The sequence below is a fragment of the Dendrobates tinctorius genome, unplaced genomic scaffold (genome assembly GCF_039654945.1).
Source record: "Dendrobates tinctorius isolate UK_male_01 unplaced genomic scaffold, ASM3965494v1 ptg000241l, whole genome shotgun sequence".
Taxonomy (NCBI): domain Eukaryota; kingdom Metazoa; phylum Chordata; class Amphibia; order Anura; family Dendrobatidae; genus Dendrobates; species Dendrobates tinctorius.
Window position 1 is genome coordinate 1,703,192 of NW_027361908.1, and position 19,946 is coordinate 1,723,137.

At 40.2% G+C, this 19,946-nt stretch overlaps 1 protein-coding gene across 2 annotated transcripts in view; it reads right to left on the bottom strand.

The window, feature by feature from the left end:
- Positions 1-350: 350 nt before the first annotated feature.
- REEP2 (receptor accessory protein 2) overlaps positions 351-19,946 on the bottom strand; it is a 56,844-nt gene continuing 37,248 nt past the window's right edge. Inside the window, exons 6-8 of one of the 2 annotated variants that reach the window (XM_073556890.1) lie at positions 18,087-18,234; positions 7,498-7,634; positions 351-6,102 (exon numbers count right to left, since the gene is read on the bottom strand). In XM_073556890.1, coding sequence (XP_073412991.1) covers positions 6,028-6,102; positions 7,498-7,634; positions 18,087-18,234 — 360 coding nt within the window. In that variant the 3' untranslated portion in view covers positions 351-6,027. Of the gene's footprint in view, positions 6,103-7,497; positions 7,653-18,086; positions 18,235-19,946 lie in introns of both variants that reach the window. The other variant, XM_073556889.1, reaches the window with a different exon arrangement.

The window sequence follows — 19,946 nt, forward strand, 5'->3', positions numbered from 1 at the left end:
ATCTTAGTAGTTAATTTCCCCATTTCCCTTGTAGCTCCCAGTTCTTTCCCTTCCTGATCCTCGTATATTCGGTACTCGCGTAGAAGCCGAGATTTTCAGCCCATTTTTTTGGGCCTGAAAGTCCCCCCTCTCGGCTTATACTAGAGTCATACCGGGGGTCGGCGGGGGAGGGGGGGTGTCAGAGATCATACTCACACCCTCCTGGCGCACGGTCTCTGCAGTCCCCCTGCTTGCTCCATGGTCTCGGCTGAATACAATAGTGCTGTCCAATTTCCATGTGCCCAGCGGAGACATAGCGCAGTGACATACAGCATGTAGATATAATTATGAAACACATCAATACTTAAATGTAACAGTTGTTCATCATTTTATTGTTTACATTCTTCAATTTTTTTCACTTCTGATTGCTCGTAATGCACTCAATATGCACACATTCCTTTATTATACAAAGAAATTATTGGAATCACAAAAGGAAGAAAGTATCATTTTCATAGTAACATCAGTGCAACAAAAGAGCTCTGTGTTCATAGCATTTCAGTGACTGCAGTCCGTGATATCAGTGTCACCATATATTATATCCACCCTGGCGAACCGTCGCTTATACATGCATCAATAACATGTGAAATACTGTAATCTCTTCAGTAGTGTTGAAGTTACAATCAAGTAACATGAAAAAAACAAACAAAAAAAACAGCACATTCAGTGTGATGCTTTTAGGAGTCACAAGATACATTAAGTGATGGTTTGGGGAGTGGCCCCATAATACCAAGTCTTGGCACAATATCTAAAATGACAATAGCTGCTCGGAAAATATCCAGTTTTCTTAGATGGATTCTTGTGACTCCTTGATGTGTATTTTGTTACTCCATAGTAGGCTATTGTTAGATCATCTACTTAATAGGTTCTCTACCATCCATTTCTGTAACTATCACCATGAACTCTTTGTCCATTTTTTTTAGGCACCAGCATAATGTAGATAAGAAAGGTCTGCCAGCATCCTTATGTGTTTTTTCATTCATGCCATTACATTTCACTGGCCTAAGTAAAAAATAAAATGCACTGAAGATGCAGTTAGCGAACCTTTCTTTTTTGTTCCGATCCTTTAAATACAATTTCCATGGGGCTTGGTTTTGTGGCAATAGTTCATTAAACATCATTAGCTGTTAAAGGGGTTGTCTACTCCTATGGAAATTTCTGTCAAGCACCGCTGCTTGCTGAATCCTAAAACTGCGTAACGTGCACACTGTTAGGATTCAGCTCCATTTGTTATTTCGAGAAGTCAAGTGACAGCAAGCGTGGGATTTGCTTATTTACGGTCATGTGCCAACTAGATTATCATCTGTTTCTTATGCAGAAAGAGGCAGATCAGAATCTAGCTGGCAAATGACAGCAAGTAAGCAAATCTCCTATTGAGAGAAGAGGATTAAAATCTAGATTGGCAGATGACCACAAGTATACTAACTGCATGTGATGGCTGCTTGAAATCGCCAAACGGAGCCCAATCCTAACATGGTGTATATTACTGTACACGCGGTTAGCATTCAGCAAGCTGCAGTGCTTATTGGAAATGTCCCTAGGGCTGGACAATCCTTTTAAAGTTAACTTTTCAGGACAGTCTAAAACACTACCAATATAGACGTACATATTATTTATTAGCTTATATTTTTTGTTGCTATATTATATAGTAAAAGAAATCTAAACATAGCACATAGTGCAAATTACCAATGAATAGTCATGGGGAGGTGCCAATCCTCTGAAGAGTAGGTCCCATTAGTCCCATTTCAGACCCTTAAGCAAGGAATGCTGCCTTTCTCAGTCACCCAAAAAGAATTAGGACCAGCCAGTGTAAGTCTTCAGGACATGAGCACCTTCCCAATGTCCCTTTAGAGGAAATTTGCATACAGCGCATGTTATGTTACCTCAAATCCTGGCCATTAGAACCAAATATCAGCGGGATTATTCAGCCGGCACATACGTGAAGGCACAAGCACAGTAAAAGTACACCAGCTCATGAGAACCATGCAGTTCTCCCAACATACTGCAGCCAACACCATTGGTGGGCAGAGTTCCGGCCATGTGGCTGCACACTATAATACAGGGTATTGCAGGGTGCAACATCTTTTAGTATACAGTAGAGCAACAAAGAAAACATTTAGGGGTGGAAAGTTCCTTACAGGATCTGTGTGGTGATCTGGATGTATAAAAGTCTGAGATTTGTTCACGGCACATGTGGCTGAGTTGGTGATCTGTTCATTCAATACACCGACTCTTCCCTGGTAATGACCCAGCCTGGAGTACTCTCATATACATTGTGAGTCACAAGGCATTACGGGGATGGGGACATGAGTTGCTTTTAAATGTTCATCCAGAGAGACTAATGTGATCAGCTTACTATTGCTACCTACTGGAAGAAACTTCTAACTCAGCGGTGGCATGTTCACGGGAATAGGCATCAACAGCTAATAGTCATATCATACCAAGTGTCATGGCAAATGGCTTTACTTGAATGGTGGTGACTTACAGTACATAAAGCATGGGTGGCATCATTGGTAGATCTGCAGTCCAGTTCAGATACTCAATGTGTATTGATTGACCACAAATTCAGGCATTGACGGCATCATAAATACAGAATGAAATTAAAATGTGCTGCATATTGCAAAGTATGTGAAGAATGAAGGAGAAAAGTACCCTATCACCTCCTTCATTACATTTATAACCTGCAAAGTAAATCAGAACGATAACAAAAGCTGACATAAGAGCCGTATCCTCCAGCTTGAGCACTAGAAGGCCTCTTCTTCTGCAGTGCTGGTCATATATAACAATAAATAGCCATCAGACCTTTTGCTGAATAATAAATGACACTGCTTATCTTATTATAAGATGTATGCAATAGGGAATCTGAGGACTTGGAAATAAATCATTACAATGGGAAATTGTTTGCAAGTTCGCTTTAAGACATGACAAACACTGAAATGGCGCTAAGCTGCAATACCCAACGATGCCCATAAGTGGTGCGGTTTCTGGAAAACGAAGAGCCTTGATATCACCCTCTTACATAAAAAATAATAAATAACTGGAGTTGCAGAGTTTTTCCATTTAATCAAAACCCTATCTTGGTCACGCCAATACTAAATGTAAACTAGAAAATCAAAGTGCTAGGAACACTGCCGTGAACAGTTGTCATGCCTTTCTACAAAATACGAAAAATTAGGAAAACATTTATGGAATGTTAAAAAGAGTGAGTGTGGACCTATTATGGAAACACAAATAATAAGAACACCCCATCTACCCATGTTAATGCCTATGTTTAATGACCATATGATAATCCAAAACCCAGTCAAAATAAAAAAAGTGTTAATAACACTCAGAATAAATACACAGTAAAATTACTTTATACAATCAAAAGTGCAACTAAGCAAAATCAAACATTGTCATCAGGTCATCCAGCTACTGAATCCAGTAAACATCTTGACAGCAAGTTTGCAGAGCAGGGGAATCAGCAGTGGGTGGGCTCCAAGGAGCTTAACAATCAAGGGCTTATTAGCCCTTCTTACTCTTGTAAGACTATGTGTGATTGCACAATCTCGAAGAACAGAAGTGACCGTACTCAGCATCTGTGGTATATTGTACAACGTACTGAACTGACAGATCTAGTAACAAGAGAACTGGAAGCGGTCAGTGTGTAAGGACTGCGTGTGTCATGTATTAAGGCTTTTATATCTGTACATATGAAATAAAGCAACTAAGGGTACATTTGTGACTATGGAAGACAGGGGAAATCCAGCCTTTACGTTATTCTGAAAAAATCCAAAAAGGTTTCTTGTAGTAAAAACAAACCGCTGCAGCAATACAACGGCACAATTAAGGAAGCAAACGCCTTTCAGAGAGGGTTTAAGTCAATGCAATATACTGTCTATTGTATGGCTATGACAGCTTTTCATGTTTGTTACTACAATAAATGTTTTTGGATTTTAGCAGAATATCTTGGAGGCTGGATTTCCACAGTCTTCCATCTTCATTGTTTCTCGGTGCATCACGAGTTTTCATGCCTCCGGATATTCTAGCAGGTGAGCGGATTCTCCTCTTCTTCTATACGTTTGTGGATATCGTGTGCTGGGACAATCTGCTTATCTGGTCCATTTCAGGAACAAACGGAACAAGTGATGCGTCGGGTCAATTATGCACACAGGAGCCGCGGTGATTATTATGGGTTCTGCTTGATGTCTATTTTTTTCAGCAAAGGGAAAAAAAAAAGTCATCTGTGCAGAACTTTCTTCTATTCTAAAAGACAGAACACAGATGGACCCCATAATAATCAATGAGGCCCCTATTCTGTTTGGATAATTGACCCAACACATCATGTATTCTGCTTGTATCACCTCTACTCCATCTTATTTTCTGGAGCAAAGACGGGAGATTAATGGGCATGACAATTATACATGTGTATATACCACGTCCCAGTCTCTTTTAACTCATGATTTACAGAATAATGAGGCATGGCAATACATCTTATAGACTAGGAACGGGTATGGACATACTGCGGTGACATCCTCTTTTCAATGCTCGGCTGATCCATCTCCCACCATTATAACTGTAGAATGTGGCACTGCAGAACAGTACTGCCCGGATTATTCCAGGAGTAACTAAAAGCGAAGTTTGGTTCATAAGTATCGATCATTTGTCTTAATCCACACTACATATTAAGGGTTTTTTTCTTTACTTCCAATCAGGCTGCATACAAAGGCTACAGCTGGCAAGCTGTCATTTCTAACCACGCATACCTACGATTAGCAACTAATTTAGGAGTAGCAGTGTCGAAAGGCTAGGTTACTGTTGGTGGCAGCATTATATTAATCAATGTGGAAAATGAAGAAGTGCAGGACATTTTACATACAGTGAATGCAAACACTAATGCAGTTGTCAACGAGCAGTGAACGACTTCTCAAGTGCAGTTCTCCATGAATTCTGGAAAAACCTGTTCTTTGAAGAATGAACATCAGCGACAGCAACCTTTGAACAGTACCGCCTCCTATAGGCCTGTTCACCACCTGAAGAATCACCTTATCATAGATGTTATCTAATCTAATAGGAGTAAAAATATTTATATTTACACTTTTTTTTTTTTTATTATTAAGTTGTCTCAACTTTCTTAGGTTTACATCCACCACAAACCAAGGATTCTGTAGACCTACAACCTTGCAATCTTTAGGGCTTTCAAGCCATATTCTCCCATGTTCTTGCAGGTCGTCGCTTTAATATATGTACCTGTGGCTTCCCAAATTTATCAGAATTATTTCATTTTCTGACCTCAATATTGAGTCTTCTATAAATCACCAACCTTGCTGTACCTGCCATGTTGGTAGGAAATAGACCCCCAATTCGGTCACTTGCTATAATCCAGCATAAAAACATTCCAGTGCATTGAAAACTATTAACTATTTACGTATAAATGACTGCCAGGGTCATTTAATTAATCTCATGTATACTCTTCTTACTACTTCTTGTGTAGGAACACACTAAAAGCTTTTAGGATAGGTAAGGTTTAGAGACAAAATGGCTATCATTTCTAGAAGAAAAAAAGTGACTTATTTGCGATATTGAGGCCACTGTAAACTGTAACTGTTAGCAGAATACTGAGCACCTATTGTAGTAGTTCACACAAGTCCCATAGATAAGTCAGCAGCCTGGGGACAGGGTTACATGTTTGTCTTTTATAGGATGCATTATTACTATTGTTCTAAGTTTTTTTTCTCACTAATTTTTATGTACAGATTTTTGTCCATTGAGAAGTCAGTACTGGATGTGGATCTCAGCACCATTAGAATATCTCAAGACTTGCACATTTTAAAGTGGCTCGATCAAATCTAGATTTATACGATTTTCATAAACAAACCATGTTGTCTTTTGCGAAATATTGACCCCTGGATGTGGAGAGCTCCTAAACAGTCATTCCTATTGAAGCAAACAGTCCTCCAAAGAGTTTTAAATCAGCAGCGTAAAAGGTAAAATCTGGACAGAAAGACGTTTTCATGCCAACTCTCCAGGCACAGTGGTTCCTGTAGTTTTCTTCTTGGGGCGCACCTTTACAGTCTTGGCTTGTGGCTGTTTGAGAAACACAGATGTTTGATATATCAATACATCACACAAGCAGTCCAAAAAAATACAAAGCGTGTAGATTTTGTTTCCATTGTTCATTTGCTTCCTAAATGCAAAGTTACCCAATTTCTAAATAACGGTCATTAAAAGTTTTTTGTTTTTTAACAATTTTACTGCTGCAATTTAAAGACAGCAGCAGAGAGAGAGGAAAGGGGAAGTGGATAGGAAAGAAAGTATCTACAGTCTTAGGGAGGGCAGAGAAAATAGGCTACAGAAAAAGAGGAAATCACACGAAGAGCAAACTGCATGCTAGAAGCTATAATGATATATAATTTTGCTACTGAAAACCTCAATACCCTTGAGACACAGATCTCATATCCAGCCTATACTACTGGGAGAAATACTCCAGTAAGGCCGGTTTCACATTTGCGTTTCAGGGCGCAGCGACGGCCTGCGCAAGGCCGCCGCTAAGCCCCGACCCCTGCTGCGCCTCCTCCGGTAGCTCCGCCTCCGGGCGCATGACGCTGCATGCGTCATGTCCCCCATCTTTATCACTGAGGACGCAGGCCGTGCGCAGTATGCGTTTGGTGGCGCCTGCGTCCTTTTGACGGTGCGCCGACCAGCGCCAAACGCAACCTGTTGCAATTTGGATGCGCTCGGCACACCGTTAAAAGGACACAGGCGCCGCCAAACACATACTCCGCATGGCCTGCGCCCTCAGTGATAAAGATAGGGGACATGACGCATGCAGCGTCATGCGCCCGGAGGCGGAGCTACCGGAGGAGGCGCAGCAGGGGGCGGGGCTTAGCAGCGGCCGTGCGCAGGCCGTCGCTGCGCCCTGAAACGCAAATGTGAAACCGGCCTAAGAGAAAAATCTCCCAGAGTCAGGCTGCAAACTGCAGATCAGGTGGGACTGAAAATAATGAAGGAATGAAGATTGCACAGACTTAATAACGAGATTATCACCAACATGTAAAAATATTTTTTCTTTGGTCAAAAGGTGCTCATAGTCTTTAAGGCTTGAAAAATCGAGTAAATAACCTTTGGTTATTTCAACCAGTATCCAGAATACTAATATGTATATCAGGAAAAAAAATACTGATCTAAAGGGTCCTCAGAAATTACATTTAGGGGCAGCAGGCCAACAGAAATGTTTCCTGCTTCCATATAAATCTGCGCAACAAGATTGACGGAGCACACATCATTACTGGGCACAAGAGAACGAACAGGGCGAAATGCAATCAGGCTCATCCTTTTTTCTCCTGGGGAGAGATGTACAAGGGACTATTGGACAGTTAAAAATCTTTCTTCCCTAAAATAAAACATAAAGCCTTTGCTTTATGCAGTAGGTAGCTATAAGTTCTAGGACATGCACAAGAATACATATTTTGCAACACATACCTCGACTTTTGTAACTTTCTTGACACTTTTGACGCTTGCAGTACGTTTTGGTGCCTTCTCAACAGGATCTTCATCTGATGGTTCCGATTTCACATCTGAATGGTCTACATCTGACTTTACTTGTCGTTCTTCAGTAACTGAACAGGTGGATGAGGCTGCACACAAATAGAAAGTCAGGTCTGGCATACAACTGGTGTAAAAACACAACTTTGGATATATGAATGACTTCGGGGATGGAACTACATGGAACATATCCTGCTGAGCTTTAGAGGAAGTAAAAGGGAAATGACAGAACTCTAAACGTAAATCTTTGGTCTCTAAACGAAGTTTACAGACCATAAGTGACAGTCACAATGTACTATACAGTGACTAAGTGTTATGCTATATATAGCATCTAACTTACATCTCTGTTCAGCCAGTGACACATTAACAAAAACAACTGGAACAGAAACATCAAAAGGAAAAAATGTCAATAAAGGCCAAATAAGTGTCCCCAGCAGAAAAATATATGAGCTTTGTAGAAGGGAATAAAGTAGGCAGAAAATCTATTTTCTAAAATAAAAGTCCTGCTATGGAGGTATGCCAATGGTAGTAATAGGGAGAGGAGGTGACTACATCTCTAAATTAACATATGTGAAAGATCATTTAACACTCCCCCCCCCTCTTTCATAGAAAATGAGTTAATATTTTCAGTGCTTTATTTTTCACATTATATGGCACCAGGATTCTTGACCATCGCTACATGTTGCATTGTAGGTAAATTTTCTTAAGTTGAAAAAAAACAAAGCACTAAAGGCTGCCATGTACATTAGACTAAAGGTGGCCTGACCCACGGATATTGGCTGTATCGGCCAATGTGTGTGAGGAATTCCAGACTCCTCGCTGGCAGATGAAGTCAAGGGAGAGAAGGGTTGGGCAGCTTGAATTTTAAAGGGGGTATTACCATCTCCAAGATCCCAATATGCAGTAGGTGTAATAATAATAATAATATTGGCCAATACTTCCAATTAGAAATGTAGTCTAGTTCTTCTGATTCGGTGTGTCCTAGGTATCCATGGTTATGGCCACAAGCAACTAGGTAACTAACAGTAACTAGACATAACCATGGATACTTAAAGTCCTGCAATGACTGTACATGAGGAAAGAGACATAGTGAATCAGAAGAACTATACTAAATTTATAATTGGAGGGATCTGCTATCGTATGTGTATAGCCAGCTAGTGTGCATAGACCTGTTGGGGGACAGACGCGTGCTGGTGTATTGCATCTCCCTGGCCAGATTTTCTTTCCTAGAAAAAAATTGTAACATATGGTTCCACAACAGGCATTGAGCATGGGAAAAGGCCACCGAAAGGAATGAATGCAAAAATAAGTAATTGATTTTTTGCTTTACATCTCCAAGAACTGAGCCGGTCCAGCGTTTCCCATCTTCATACGATGATGAGAGGCGCTGGACCAGACCGCGACACCCACCGCACCCGCCCCTGGTTGAGTATAATCTAACATGTTTTTCTTTTCTTTCAGGTTTCATCGGGGGCTTATCTACAGCATTACAGAATGCTGGAGATAAGCCCCTCATGGCTGTGGCCGCAGCTTATAGGGCTGAAATGGGGTGACAGATTCCCTTTAATAGTTCAGCGGAATGAGAGGTTTCAGTATGTTACATTCACACCTGTGTATTTTGATGCTGCATGGTCCTCTCATGCTGCATGGTTTGATGCTGCGCCAGACCTCTCTGACCTTTCCCGGTGCCTGCGCACAGCAGTACTTTACTCTGCCCTCAACAGGGCAGATAAAGTATGCCTGCGCAGGAGCCGGGAAAGGTCAGAGATGTCCGGCGCCTGCGCACTGCAGTACTCTGCTCTGCCCTCAACAGGGGAGATAAAGTACGCGTGCCCAGGAGCCGAGAGAGAAGCAAGGAGGAGGACATCGTATGAAGATGGGAGGCGCCGGACGGGATGGCGACACCCATCGGACCGAACGCCGGGGTGAGTATAATCTAACTCTTTTTTTCTTATCTTTCAGGTTTCATCTGGGGCTTATCTACAGCATTACATAATGCTGTAGATAAGCCCCTGATGGCGGTGGCCACATCTCATAGGGCTAAAATGGGGTGACAGATCCCCTTTATACACATTTGTACCTCTCTAGTACATCAAATTTGTTCCCTACTCACCTTGGGGGGGGGGGGGACTTAGGTATGGTTGTCCATAAATATCAATTGCAGCATATGCAAGTACATCTTTTTAGCATATGTGATGTGTGTTGCAGCACTTGCAAAAAATATTTGTATTATATTTGGCATTTGTTACATTTTAATTAATTAGCAATAAAGGTTACATTTTATTGGATTATTTATCACACTCTCCTCAGTCCGTAACTGAATAGCGAGATTTACCATTTATGGGAGCATCACAAATGTACTCCTGCCTCTATAACATAGCTGGACTGTTATACGAGCTGGCAGTGCCACAAGTTCCCACGTGGAGCTTGTGCATTCAGTCCATGAAACATAAATTAACTTTGCGAACAAATTTCCATTAGGATGCAGGAATACCCCCTTTCATTTTCTTTTTGGTTACTATAATGACCAATCTCATTTAAGAATAGTTAATTATTCATTGCTAGTTTAATATTCAAGTAGAATAAATCAGATTAGATCAAACAGATTAACAAACTTACTCAGATTCCAAGGATGCAGAAAATACAAAGAAAAGGGTAATGTTGCATCTGTGCAATAAACGTCCACATACCATAACTATTATATAAATATGGGCCTTTCAAAAAGTCTCATATATTAAAGCATTTCAAAGTCATACATATGATAATTAAAGATGGAAAAGGGGTCAGCAAAGCAAGATCCTATCCCAATATTTAGTAGGTGTAATAATAATATTAGTAAATACCTTCATTTAGAAATGATTATTCTGATAAGCTACAGGTGCTTCTCACAAAATTAGAATATGATTAATAAGTTAATTTCAGTTCTTCAATACAAAAAGTGAAACTCATTATATAGAGTCATTATAAACAGAGTGATCTATTTCAAGTGTTTATTTCAGTTAATGTTGACAATTATAGCTTACAGCAAATGAAAATCCAAAAGTCATTATCTCAGTAAAATAGAATACTTTCAAACACCAGCTTCACAAATTATTTTAAAATCCGAAATTTTGGCCTACGGAAATTTATGTTCAGTAAATGCTCTCAATACTTGGTCAGGACTCCTTTGGCATCAATTACTGCATCAATGCAGTAATTTTACCTCTATATAAGTCACTAGTGCGACCACACTTCGTATACGGTGTACAGTTCTGGTCTCCGGTGTATAAGAAAGACATAGCTGAACTGGAGCGGGTGCAGAGAAGAGCGACCAAGGTTATTAGGGAACTGAGGGTCTGCAATACCAAGACAGGTTATTACACTTGGGGTTATTGAGTTTGGAAAATCGAAGGTTTAGGGGTAATCTTATTACAAATGTATAAATATATGCGGGGACAGTACAAAGACCTTTCTAATGATCATTTTACTCTTAGACCTGTGACGGGGACAAGGGGGCATCCTCTACGTCTGTAGGAAAGAACGTTTAAGCATACTCACAGACGCGGATTCTTTACTGTAAGAGCAGTGAGACTATGGAACTCTCTGCCATATGATGTTGTAATGAGTGATTCCCTAATAAAATTTAAGAAGGGACAGGATGCCTTTCTTGAAAAGCATAATATTACAGGGTATATACACTAGTTTCCTTAATATTGCGTTGATCCAGGGAGCTAGTCTGATTGCCGTATGTGGAGTCGGGAAGGAATTTTTTTCCCCAATGTGAAGCTTACTGTTTGCCACGTGGGTTTTTTTTGCCTTCCTCTGGATCAACATGTTAGGGCAAGTTAGGATAGGATATGGGTTGAACTAGATGGACTTAAGGTCTTCCTTCAACCTTAATAACTATGTTACTATGTAATGCGGTGTAGCATGGAGGCGATCTGCCTGTGGCACTGCTGAGGTGTTATGGAAGCCCAGGTAGCTTTGATAGCAGCCTTCAGCTTGTCTGCATTGTGGTGTCTGGTGTCTCTCATCTTCCCCTTAATAATACCCCATAGATTCTCTATGGGGTTAAAGTCAGGCGAGTTTTCTGGCCAATCAACCACAGTAATACTGTTGTTTTTAAACCAGGTATTGGTACTTTTGGCAGTGTGGACAGGTGCCAAGTCCTGCTGGAGAATGAAATTTCCATCTCCAAAAAGCATGTCAGCAGAGGGAAGCATGAAATGCTCTAAAGTTTCCTGGTAGACTTATGCAATGATTTTGGTCTTGATAAAACACAGTTAACCTACACCAACAGATGACATGGCTCCCCAAACCATCACCGATTGTGGAAACTTCACACTATACCTCAAGCAGCTTGGATTGCGTGCCTCTCCACTCTTCCTCCACACTCTGGGACCTTGATTTCCAAATGAAATGCAAAATTTACTTTCATCTGAAAACAATACCTTGGACCACTGAGTAACAGTCCAGTTCTTTTTCTCCTTGGCACAGGTAAGACACTTCTGAAGTTGTCTATTGGTCATGAGTGGCTTGACACAAGGAATGAGACACTTGTAGCCCATGTCCTGGATACGTCTGTGTGTGGTGGCTCTTGAAGCAATAACTCCAGCAGCAGTCCACTCCTTGTGAATCTCCCCCAAATTTCTGAATGGCCTTTTCCTAATCCTTTCAAGGCTGCGGTTATCCCTGTGGTTTGTGCACTTTTTTTCTACCACAGTTTTTCCTTCCACTCAACTTTCCATTAATATGCTTGGATACAGCACTCTGTGAACAGCCAGCTTCTTTAGCAATGACCTTTTCTGGCTACCCTTCTTGTGGAGTGTGTCAATGACTGTCTTCTGGACATCTGTCAAGTCAGCAGTCTTCCCCATGATTGTGGATCTACTGAAACAGACTAAGGGACCTTTTTAAATGCTTAGGAAGCCTTTGCAGGTGTTTTTGCTAATGATTCTAATTTACTGAGATAATGACTTTTGGGTTTTCATTGACTGTAAGCCATAATCAACATTAACAGAAATAAACACTTGAAATAGATCACTCTGTTTGTAATGTCTCTAATAATATGAGTTTCACTTTTTTGTATTGAAGAACTGATATAATTAAACTTTTTGATATTATAATTTTGGGAGAAGCACCTGTATGTGGCTTACCTCATGCACAAGGTATTGTAGTAGCTAAGAAATGTCACGTACCCCAATGCCCTGCACATGGGGTAACTATACTACATTTCTAATTGCAGGTATTTACTAACATTATTATTATTACTACTATTACACCATTTACATATTGGAGATGGGAATACCCCTGTAATGGTTCAGAATGCCATTGTCCCAGCTGCAGGACAACATATACTGGTGCCCAAAACAGAGAGGTCACAATTCATCATGAACCTTTTTCCAGCACAAGTTAATTGCTTTCATACACTTAGAAATTTGGGAAATGCATACGCAGTAGTTTTCTTGTATATTTCTACCAGCAGAATTATTCAATTTTCCAGTGTGTAGAAGTAAACTCAATACTTAGCATATTGGATTTTTGTATATATCGGCAGAACATAAATCTGGCTATAAAAAAAAGCTTGAAACACAAAATCCATTGTGTCATGCAAAGGACAATGACATTGAACTTTACATTCATGGTTTATTATTGTGCAGAAATTCTTTATTCATTATTGAAATATGAAAAGCAGAATGGCCAACAATAGATTTTTGTAACACAGGGAGTGCACACTATGTGAGGAAACTACACACACATTCACTCCTCAACACCAATATGGCCACAATAAGAAGCAAAGTTTGAAGAACTTTGGTAATCACAGGACCGAGAGAGATGCTAAAGATATGCAAATAGTTAAAAAAAAGAAGTGGAAACAATATTTTCAAAATATCTTGATTTACTCAGTAAGGGTACAGTAGTGTTCAAATTAATAGGAGTGTGTTCAAAAACATGAGCTAATCACAAAATCTTTATACTAGTTTTTACTTCCATGCATTGGGAACATTGCACACTATTTTCTAGTTCAAAACATGAAGAGATATGTATATAATATTCAACTACTTTACAGAAAATAAATTGAACATTGGGCTGTTCTAAAAAATAGCAGTGTCTGCATTTGTCTTTACAAACTCACAATATGTACTTTGTTTTGTGGATTAGCAGTCCTGTGAATCAGTAACCTAATATTTAGTTATGTACATGCAGTTTTTCAGAACTGCTCCACATCTACAGTTAGGTCCATATATATTTGGACAGAGACAACAATTTTCTAATTTTGGTTCTAGACATTACCACAATGAATTTTAAAACAATTCAGATGCAGTTGAAGTTCAGACTTTCAGCTTTCATTTGAGGGTATCCACATTAAAATTGGATGAAGGGTTTAGGAGTTTCAGATCCTTAACATGTGCCACCCTGTTTTTAAAGGGACCAAAAGTAATTGGACAGATTAAATAATTGTAAATAAAATGTTCATTTCTAGTACTTGGTTGAAAACCCTTTGTTGGCAATGACTGCCTGAAGTCTTGAACTCATGGACATCACCAGATGCTGTGTTTCCTCCTTTTTGATGCTTTGTCAGGCCTTCACTGCGGTGGTTTTCAGTTGCTGTTTGTTTGTGGGCCTGTCTGAAGTTTAATCTTTAACAAGTGAAATGCATGCTCAATTGGGTTGAGATCAGGTGACTGACTTGGCCATTCAAGAATATTCCACTTCTTTGCTTTGATAAACTCCTGGGTTGCTTTGGCTTTATGTTTTGGGTCATTGGTCGTCGTTTCATACTACAGATGGACAAATCAGTTTGGCTGCATTTGGCTGGATCTAAGCACACAGTATGGCTCTGAGTACCTCAGAATTCATTGGGCTGCTTCTTTCCTGTGTCACATCATCAATAAACACTAGTGACCCAGTGCCACTGGCAGCCATGCATGCCCAAGCCATCACACTGCCTCCGCCGTGTTTTACAGATGATGTGGTGTGCTTTGGATCATGAGCTGTATCACGCTTAGCCATACTTTTCTCTTTCCATCATTCTGGTAGGTGTTGATCTTGGTTTCATCTATCCAAAGAATGTTCTTCCAGAACTGTACTGGCTTTTTTAGATGTTTTTAAGCAAAGTCCAGTCTAGCCTTTTTATTCTTGATGCTTATGAGTGGCTTGCACCGTGCAGTGAACCCTCTGTATTTACTTTCATGCAGTCTTCTCTTTATGGTAGATTTGGATATTGATATGCCTACCTGATGGAGAGTGTTGTTCACTTGGTTGGCTGTTGTGAAGGGGTTTCTCTTCACCATGGAGACTATTCTGCGATCATCCACCACTGTGGTCTTCCGTGGGCGCCCAGGTCTTTTTGCATTGATGAGTTCACCAGTGCTTTCTTTCTATCTTTCTCAGGATGTACCAAACTGTAGATTTTGCCACTCCTAATGTTGTAGCAATTTCTCGGATGGGTTTTTTCTGTTCTTGCAGCTTAAGGATGGCTTGTTTCACCTCCATGGAGAGCTCCTTTGGCCGAATGTTTCCTTCACAGCAAAACCTTCCAAATGCAAACACCACACCTCAAATCAACTCCAGGCCTTTTATCTGCTTAATTGAGAATGATATAACAAAAGGGATTGCCCACACCTATCCATGAAATAGCCTTGGAGTCAATTGTCCAATTACTTTTGGTCCCTTTAAAAACAGGGTGGCACATGTTAAGGAGCTGGAACTCCTAAATCCTTCATCCAATTTTAATGTGGATACCCTCAAATGAAAGCTGAAAGTCTGAACTTCAACTGCATCTGAATTGTTTTGTTTAAAATTCATTGTGGTAATGTCTAGAACCAAAATTAGAAAAATGTTGTCTCTGTCCAAATATATATGGACCTAACTGTATGTTGCATAGTCAACCAACTTCTGGCACCTGTCAACTGTTATTCCATCCCAGGATGCTTGGATTGCATCCCACAATTTTATGGCATTTGTTGACTTTGCCTCAGAAACTGAATTTTTGATGTCACCCCAACAATTGTTCTATCGAATTAAGGTCTGGGGATTGGGCTGGCCACTTCATAACCTCAATTTTGTTGGACTGGAACCAAGATTTTGCTTGTTTACTGGTGTGTTTAGTGTCATTGTCCTGTTGATAAGCCCATTTCAATGGCATATCCTCTTCAGTGTAAGGCAACATGACCTCTTCTATGCAAACTGGTCCATGATCCCTGTTATGCAGTAAATAGGTCCGGCACAATAGTAAGAGAAACATGCCCATATCATGATGCTTGCACCACCATGCTTCACTGTCTTCAGTGTGTGCTGTGGCTTGAATGCAGAGTTTGGGGGTCGTCTGATAAAACTGTCTGCGGCCCTTGAACCCAAAAAGAACAATTTTACTTCCATCAGTCCACAAAATGTTTCTCCATTTCTTATTAGGCCAGTTGATGTGTTCTTTGGCAAATTGTATCCTCTTCAGTACGTTTTTTTTTTTTTTTTAACAGTGGGACTTTGCGGGGACGTCCTGCTTAGGCCTGTTTCACACTTCCGTTTGTGACCATCAGTCAAGATCCGCCAATTTGAAAAAACGGATCAGCCATTTTTCTTGGCGGATCCGTTTTTTTCCCTCATAGACTTGCATTATCGGCGGATCTTGACGGATGGTCGTCCGTTCGATCCGCTTTTGTACGGATCCGCCAAGAATTTGGCGTCCGCTCAGCGGCCCGGACGGAGCATGTAACTTTTTTTGGTGTCCGGATCCGCTATTTCCGGATTTAACCCGCATTTCTGTCTGGCTGCTGGATAAAATTCTCTCTCTCTTTCCGGACTGCTTCACAACATCATCGCCGCTGCTGTATTTTTTTTTCTCCTTTATTCACAGGCGCGGTTCCTTTAAATTTTCCCCTTCGGCGGATCCGTACTTCCGCCGATCCGATGCCATCCGTTCCTGTCTGTTCGCCTGCGGATCCGTTTTCCGATATTTTGGCGGATTCGGACTGACAGGAAAAACTGAAGTGTGAAACAGGCCTTAGAGATTAGCGTCACACAGGCTTCTTCTAACGGTCATAGTACTCACAGGTAACTTGAGACCGTCTTGATCATCCTGGAGCTGATCATTGGCTGAGCTTTTTCCATTCTGGCCATTCTTTCATCCATTCGAATGGTAGTCTGTTTTCTTCCACGTCTCTCTGGCTTGGCTTTCCATTTTAAAGCATTGGAGACCATTTCAGCAGAACCTCACTAGTTGAACTCCACATTGCTATTATTTTGAACACACCACCTTTCAATTAATTATTCTAATACACAGACTCAAAAAAAAAAAAAAAAAATCAGTAGGTCTTTGAAATGTGGGAGAAACCCTTTGCAAACACATAGAGAATATACAAACTCCTTGCAGATGTTGTCGTTGGTGGGATTTAATCACAGGACTCCAGCACTGCAAAGCAACAGTGCTAACCACTGAGCCACTGTGCTATCCATCAAGATCTGCTGCTAGCAGCTTCCTTTTCAACTGCAGACCAATGATGTCCCAGATGTGTTTGATGGGAGACAAGTCCAGACACACTGCAGGTCATGATAGGACAATTAGGCCAGGCAAGCTACTCACAGTAGTACGAGCAACAGGTGGTCTGGTGTTATCGTGCTGAAAAATGGCTCCTGGGACACTATCAAGTTCCTGGGAATTCTTTTCATGTTGTTGCCCATGCAGCGGAGGGTTTTTTAAAACTTATTTGCATTTTTTCGTTCTTTGATATCATTAACATGTCTTTTGATCCAGTGATTTCCATAATTCAACAATTTTCTTTTTGGTGTTGCAATTTTGATAAATACACAAATATATACATATCATAATGATTAAAATGATGATTAAATCCATCTTGTGGTTGTTTAATCTCCATTTGCATTTTTGAGTTAATAAGATTCTCGTGCTTTGGGGTGGCGATAGAGGCTACTGCGCAGGTGCCATTTTGATGGAGCCAATTTTTTTTCTTCTTTCTAGCAAAATGGTGCCGGCGCCTGAGCATTAACATCTATTGGAACGCTATAGATGCTACTGCGCAGGCACAATTTTGATGAAATTTTTTTCTCCCCACAATACTGTCATCAAAATGGTGCCTGCGCGGTAGCATCTATCATAAGATCATATGTAGATAGAAGGGGGAGGAGGTTGGGTCTGTCCCTAGCTCCTCCTCCCCAATACATAGAATCTTAGTAGTAACTGTCATCTCCTATCTAAGTAATGGGAAAATCTGTCTCTGAATACAGACTTCACCTCAGAATTGAGAGTTTTGATAATGACTGATCAATTTTGGCAGATAAAGAAGGTGACATTGCTAATAAGATATATAACAAAGTTGCTTATTTTCATGTGTTCTATTGATTTATGAAATAAAAATTAGAACGACGGTTAATCTTTAAACAAACCGCCATCAAGTGACAACAACACTGCATATTCTGCAAGCTTCTTCTATGTTGTGAAGGTAAAAATTACAACTTCCAATCAAAATAATAAGGGGTCACACATTTCCCCAAACAACTCATGCATTTCAGTTAACCAATTAGGTTTCTACCTTGATCCATAATAGTCTCCACTAGTCCGCTGGAAGAACTGCGTAACCGAGGTTCTGGACTATGCATGTGCACAGCATCGTCATCTTGTATCAGAGTTAAATCCTGCATGCTGAAACTCCGCAACTTCTCTGACAACACTCCTTGACCCTGGGAAGAATTCATAAAAGTCCAACCAATCAACTTCCATGTCCAAAATTATTGACATAAAGCTATGGGGGTTATGTATAACAAATGTCTCAACATGTAGTTTGGAACCAAAAAAAAGTAATTTTCCTAAAGTCGCTAACATACACATTAGGTTTTAAAGGCAACCTGTCACCAGTTTTTGAGCCTATGAAGAAAAAGCACCACCTTTAACTGTGCTGCATCCCACAAACATGTCTTTCAATTCCCAACTCCCCCTGTATACCATCAAAAATACCATTTGATATGCAAATAAGGGTGGCCTGGTATGATGGGCTTCCTGACTGTGGTGTCTGTCCCTCTTCTCTGTTCCTAATCGAATCTCAGCACTGCACAAGGGCCTAGATGTGAATGATGACAGTCACGTCGCTATGCGCTTGCGCATTGCTGTTTTATGCTCAGCTTACAGTATTGCAGAGCAGAGTGCGCTTGTGCAGTCCAGTGAGGCTACAGTGCAAGTGCGATATCTCGGTTCGCATTGTGGATGTCCAAATCGATCAAAGCAGGAGGACGCGATTAGGAGCAGTGAGGAGGCCCATTGGACCGGAGCACCTTTATTTACATACAGCATAAGACCATATCAAATGGTGTTGTTTGGTGTATACACGGGAAGTTGAGAGCTGATAGACATATTTGTGAGATGCAGCACAGGAGCAGTTACACACAGAACCAGACCCCAATCACAGGACAATAATACTTTCACACTCCTTATCTATGAACAGTTCCAATATTTATGGCCAACACTGTTTATCCCTTTCCCATAATGATAGTTCTGCTTCACGTCACTTGTCTTATCTATTGCATTATTGCTTTCTGTGCATAAATATGTGACTCTTCAGATTTTGTATTAGTCTATGTCTGATGAAAAGACCAGATTAGTCTTGAAAGCTTACAATTTGTTACCATCTTTTCAGTTAGCCATTAAAAAAAAAAAAAAAAAAAAAAAAAAAAAAAAGTTATCAACCACTGAGGACTCTCAATTCTAAAGATTTTTCCATTTACTTATAAAGTGCACACAGCAGTGTAAACACAGAGACCCCAGTGCATTTGTTAAATTATAAAGTATATATAAACACAATATACAGCTCTGGCAAAAATTTCAGTTTGTCTGATTTCTCTTTATAGGTATATTTTTGAGTAAAATGTAAATTGCTCTTTTATTCTATAAACTACTGACAACATGTCTTCGAATTTCCAAGCACTAAATTTTTTATATTTATTTTCACAAAATGAGAAATGGTCAAAATAACAAAACAATGCAGTGCTTGCAGAGCTCAAATAATGCTAAGAAACCAAGTTCATAATCATTTAGAAACAACAATATACTAATGTTTTAACTCAGGAAGAGTTCACAAATCAATATTTTGTGGAATAACCATGATTTTTAAATCACAGCTTTCATGCGTCTTGGCATGCTTTCCACCAGTCTTTCACACTGTTTTTGGGTGACCTTATGACACTCATGGTACAAAAAAATTAAGCAGTTCTTCCTTGTTTGATGGCTTGTGACTATCCATCTTCCTCTTGATTATATTCCAGAGGTTTTCAATGGCGTTCAGGTCTGGAAATTGGGCTGGCCATGACAGGGATTTGATGTAGTCCTTCATCCACACATTGATTGACCTAGCTGTGTGGCATGGCGCATTTTCCTGCTGGTAAAACCTGTCCTCAGAGTT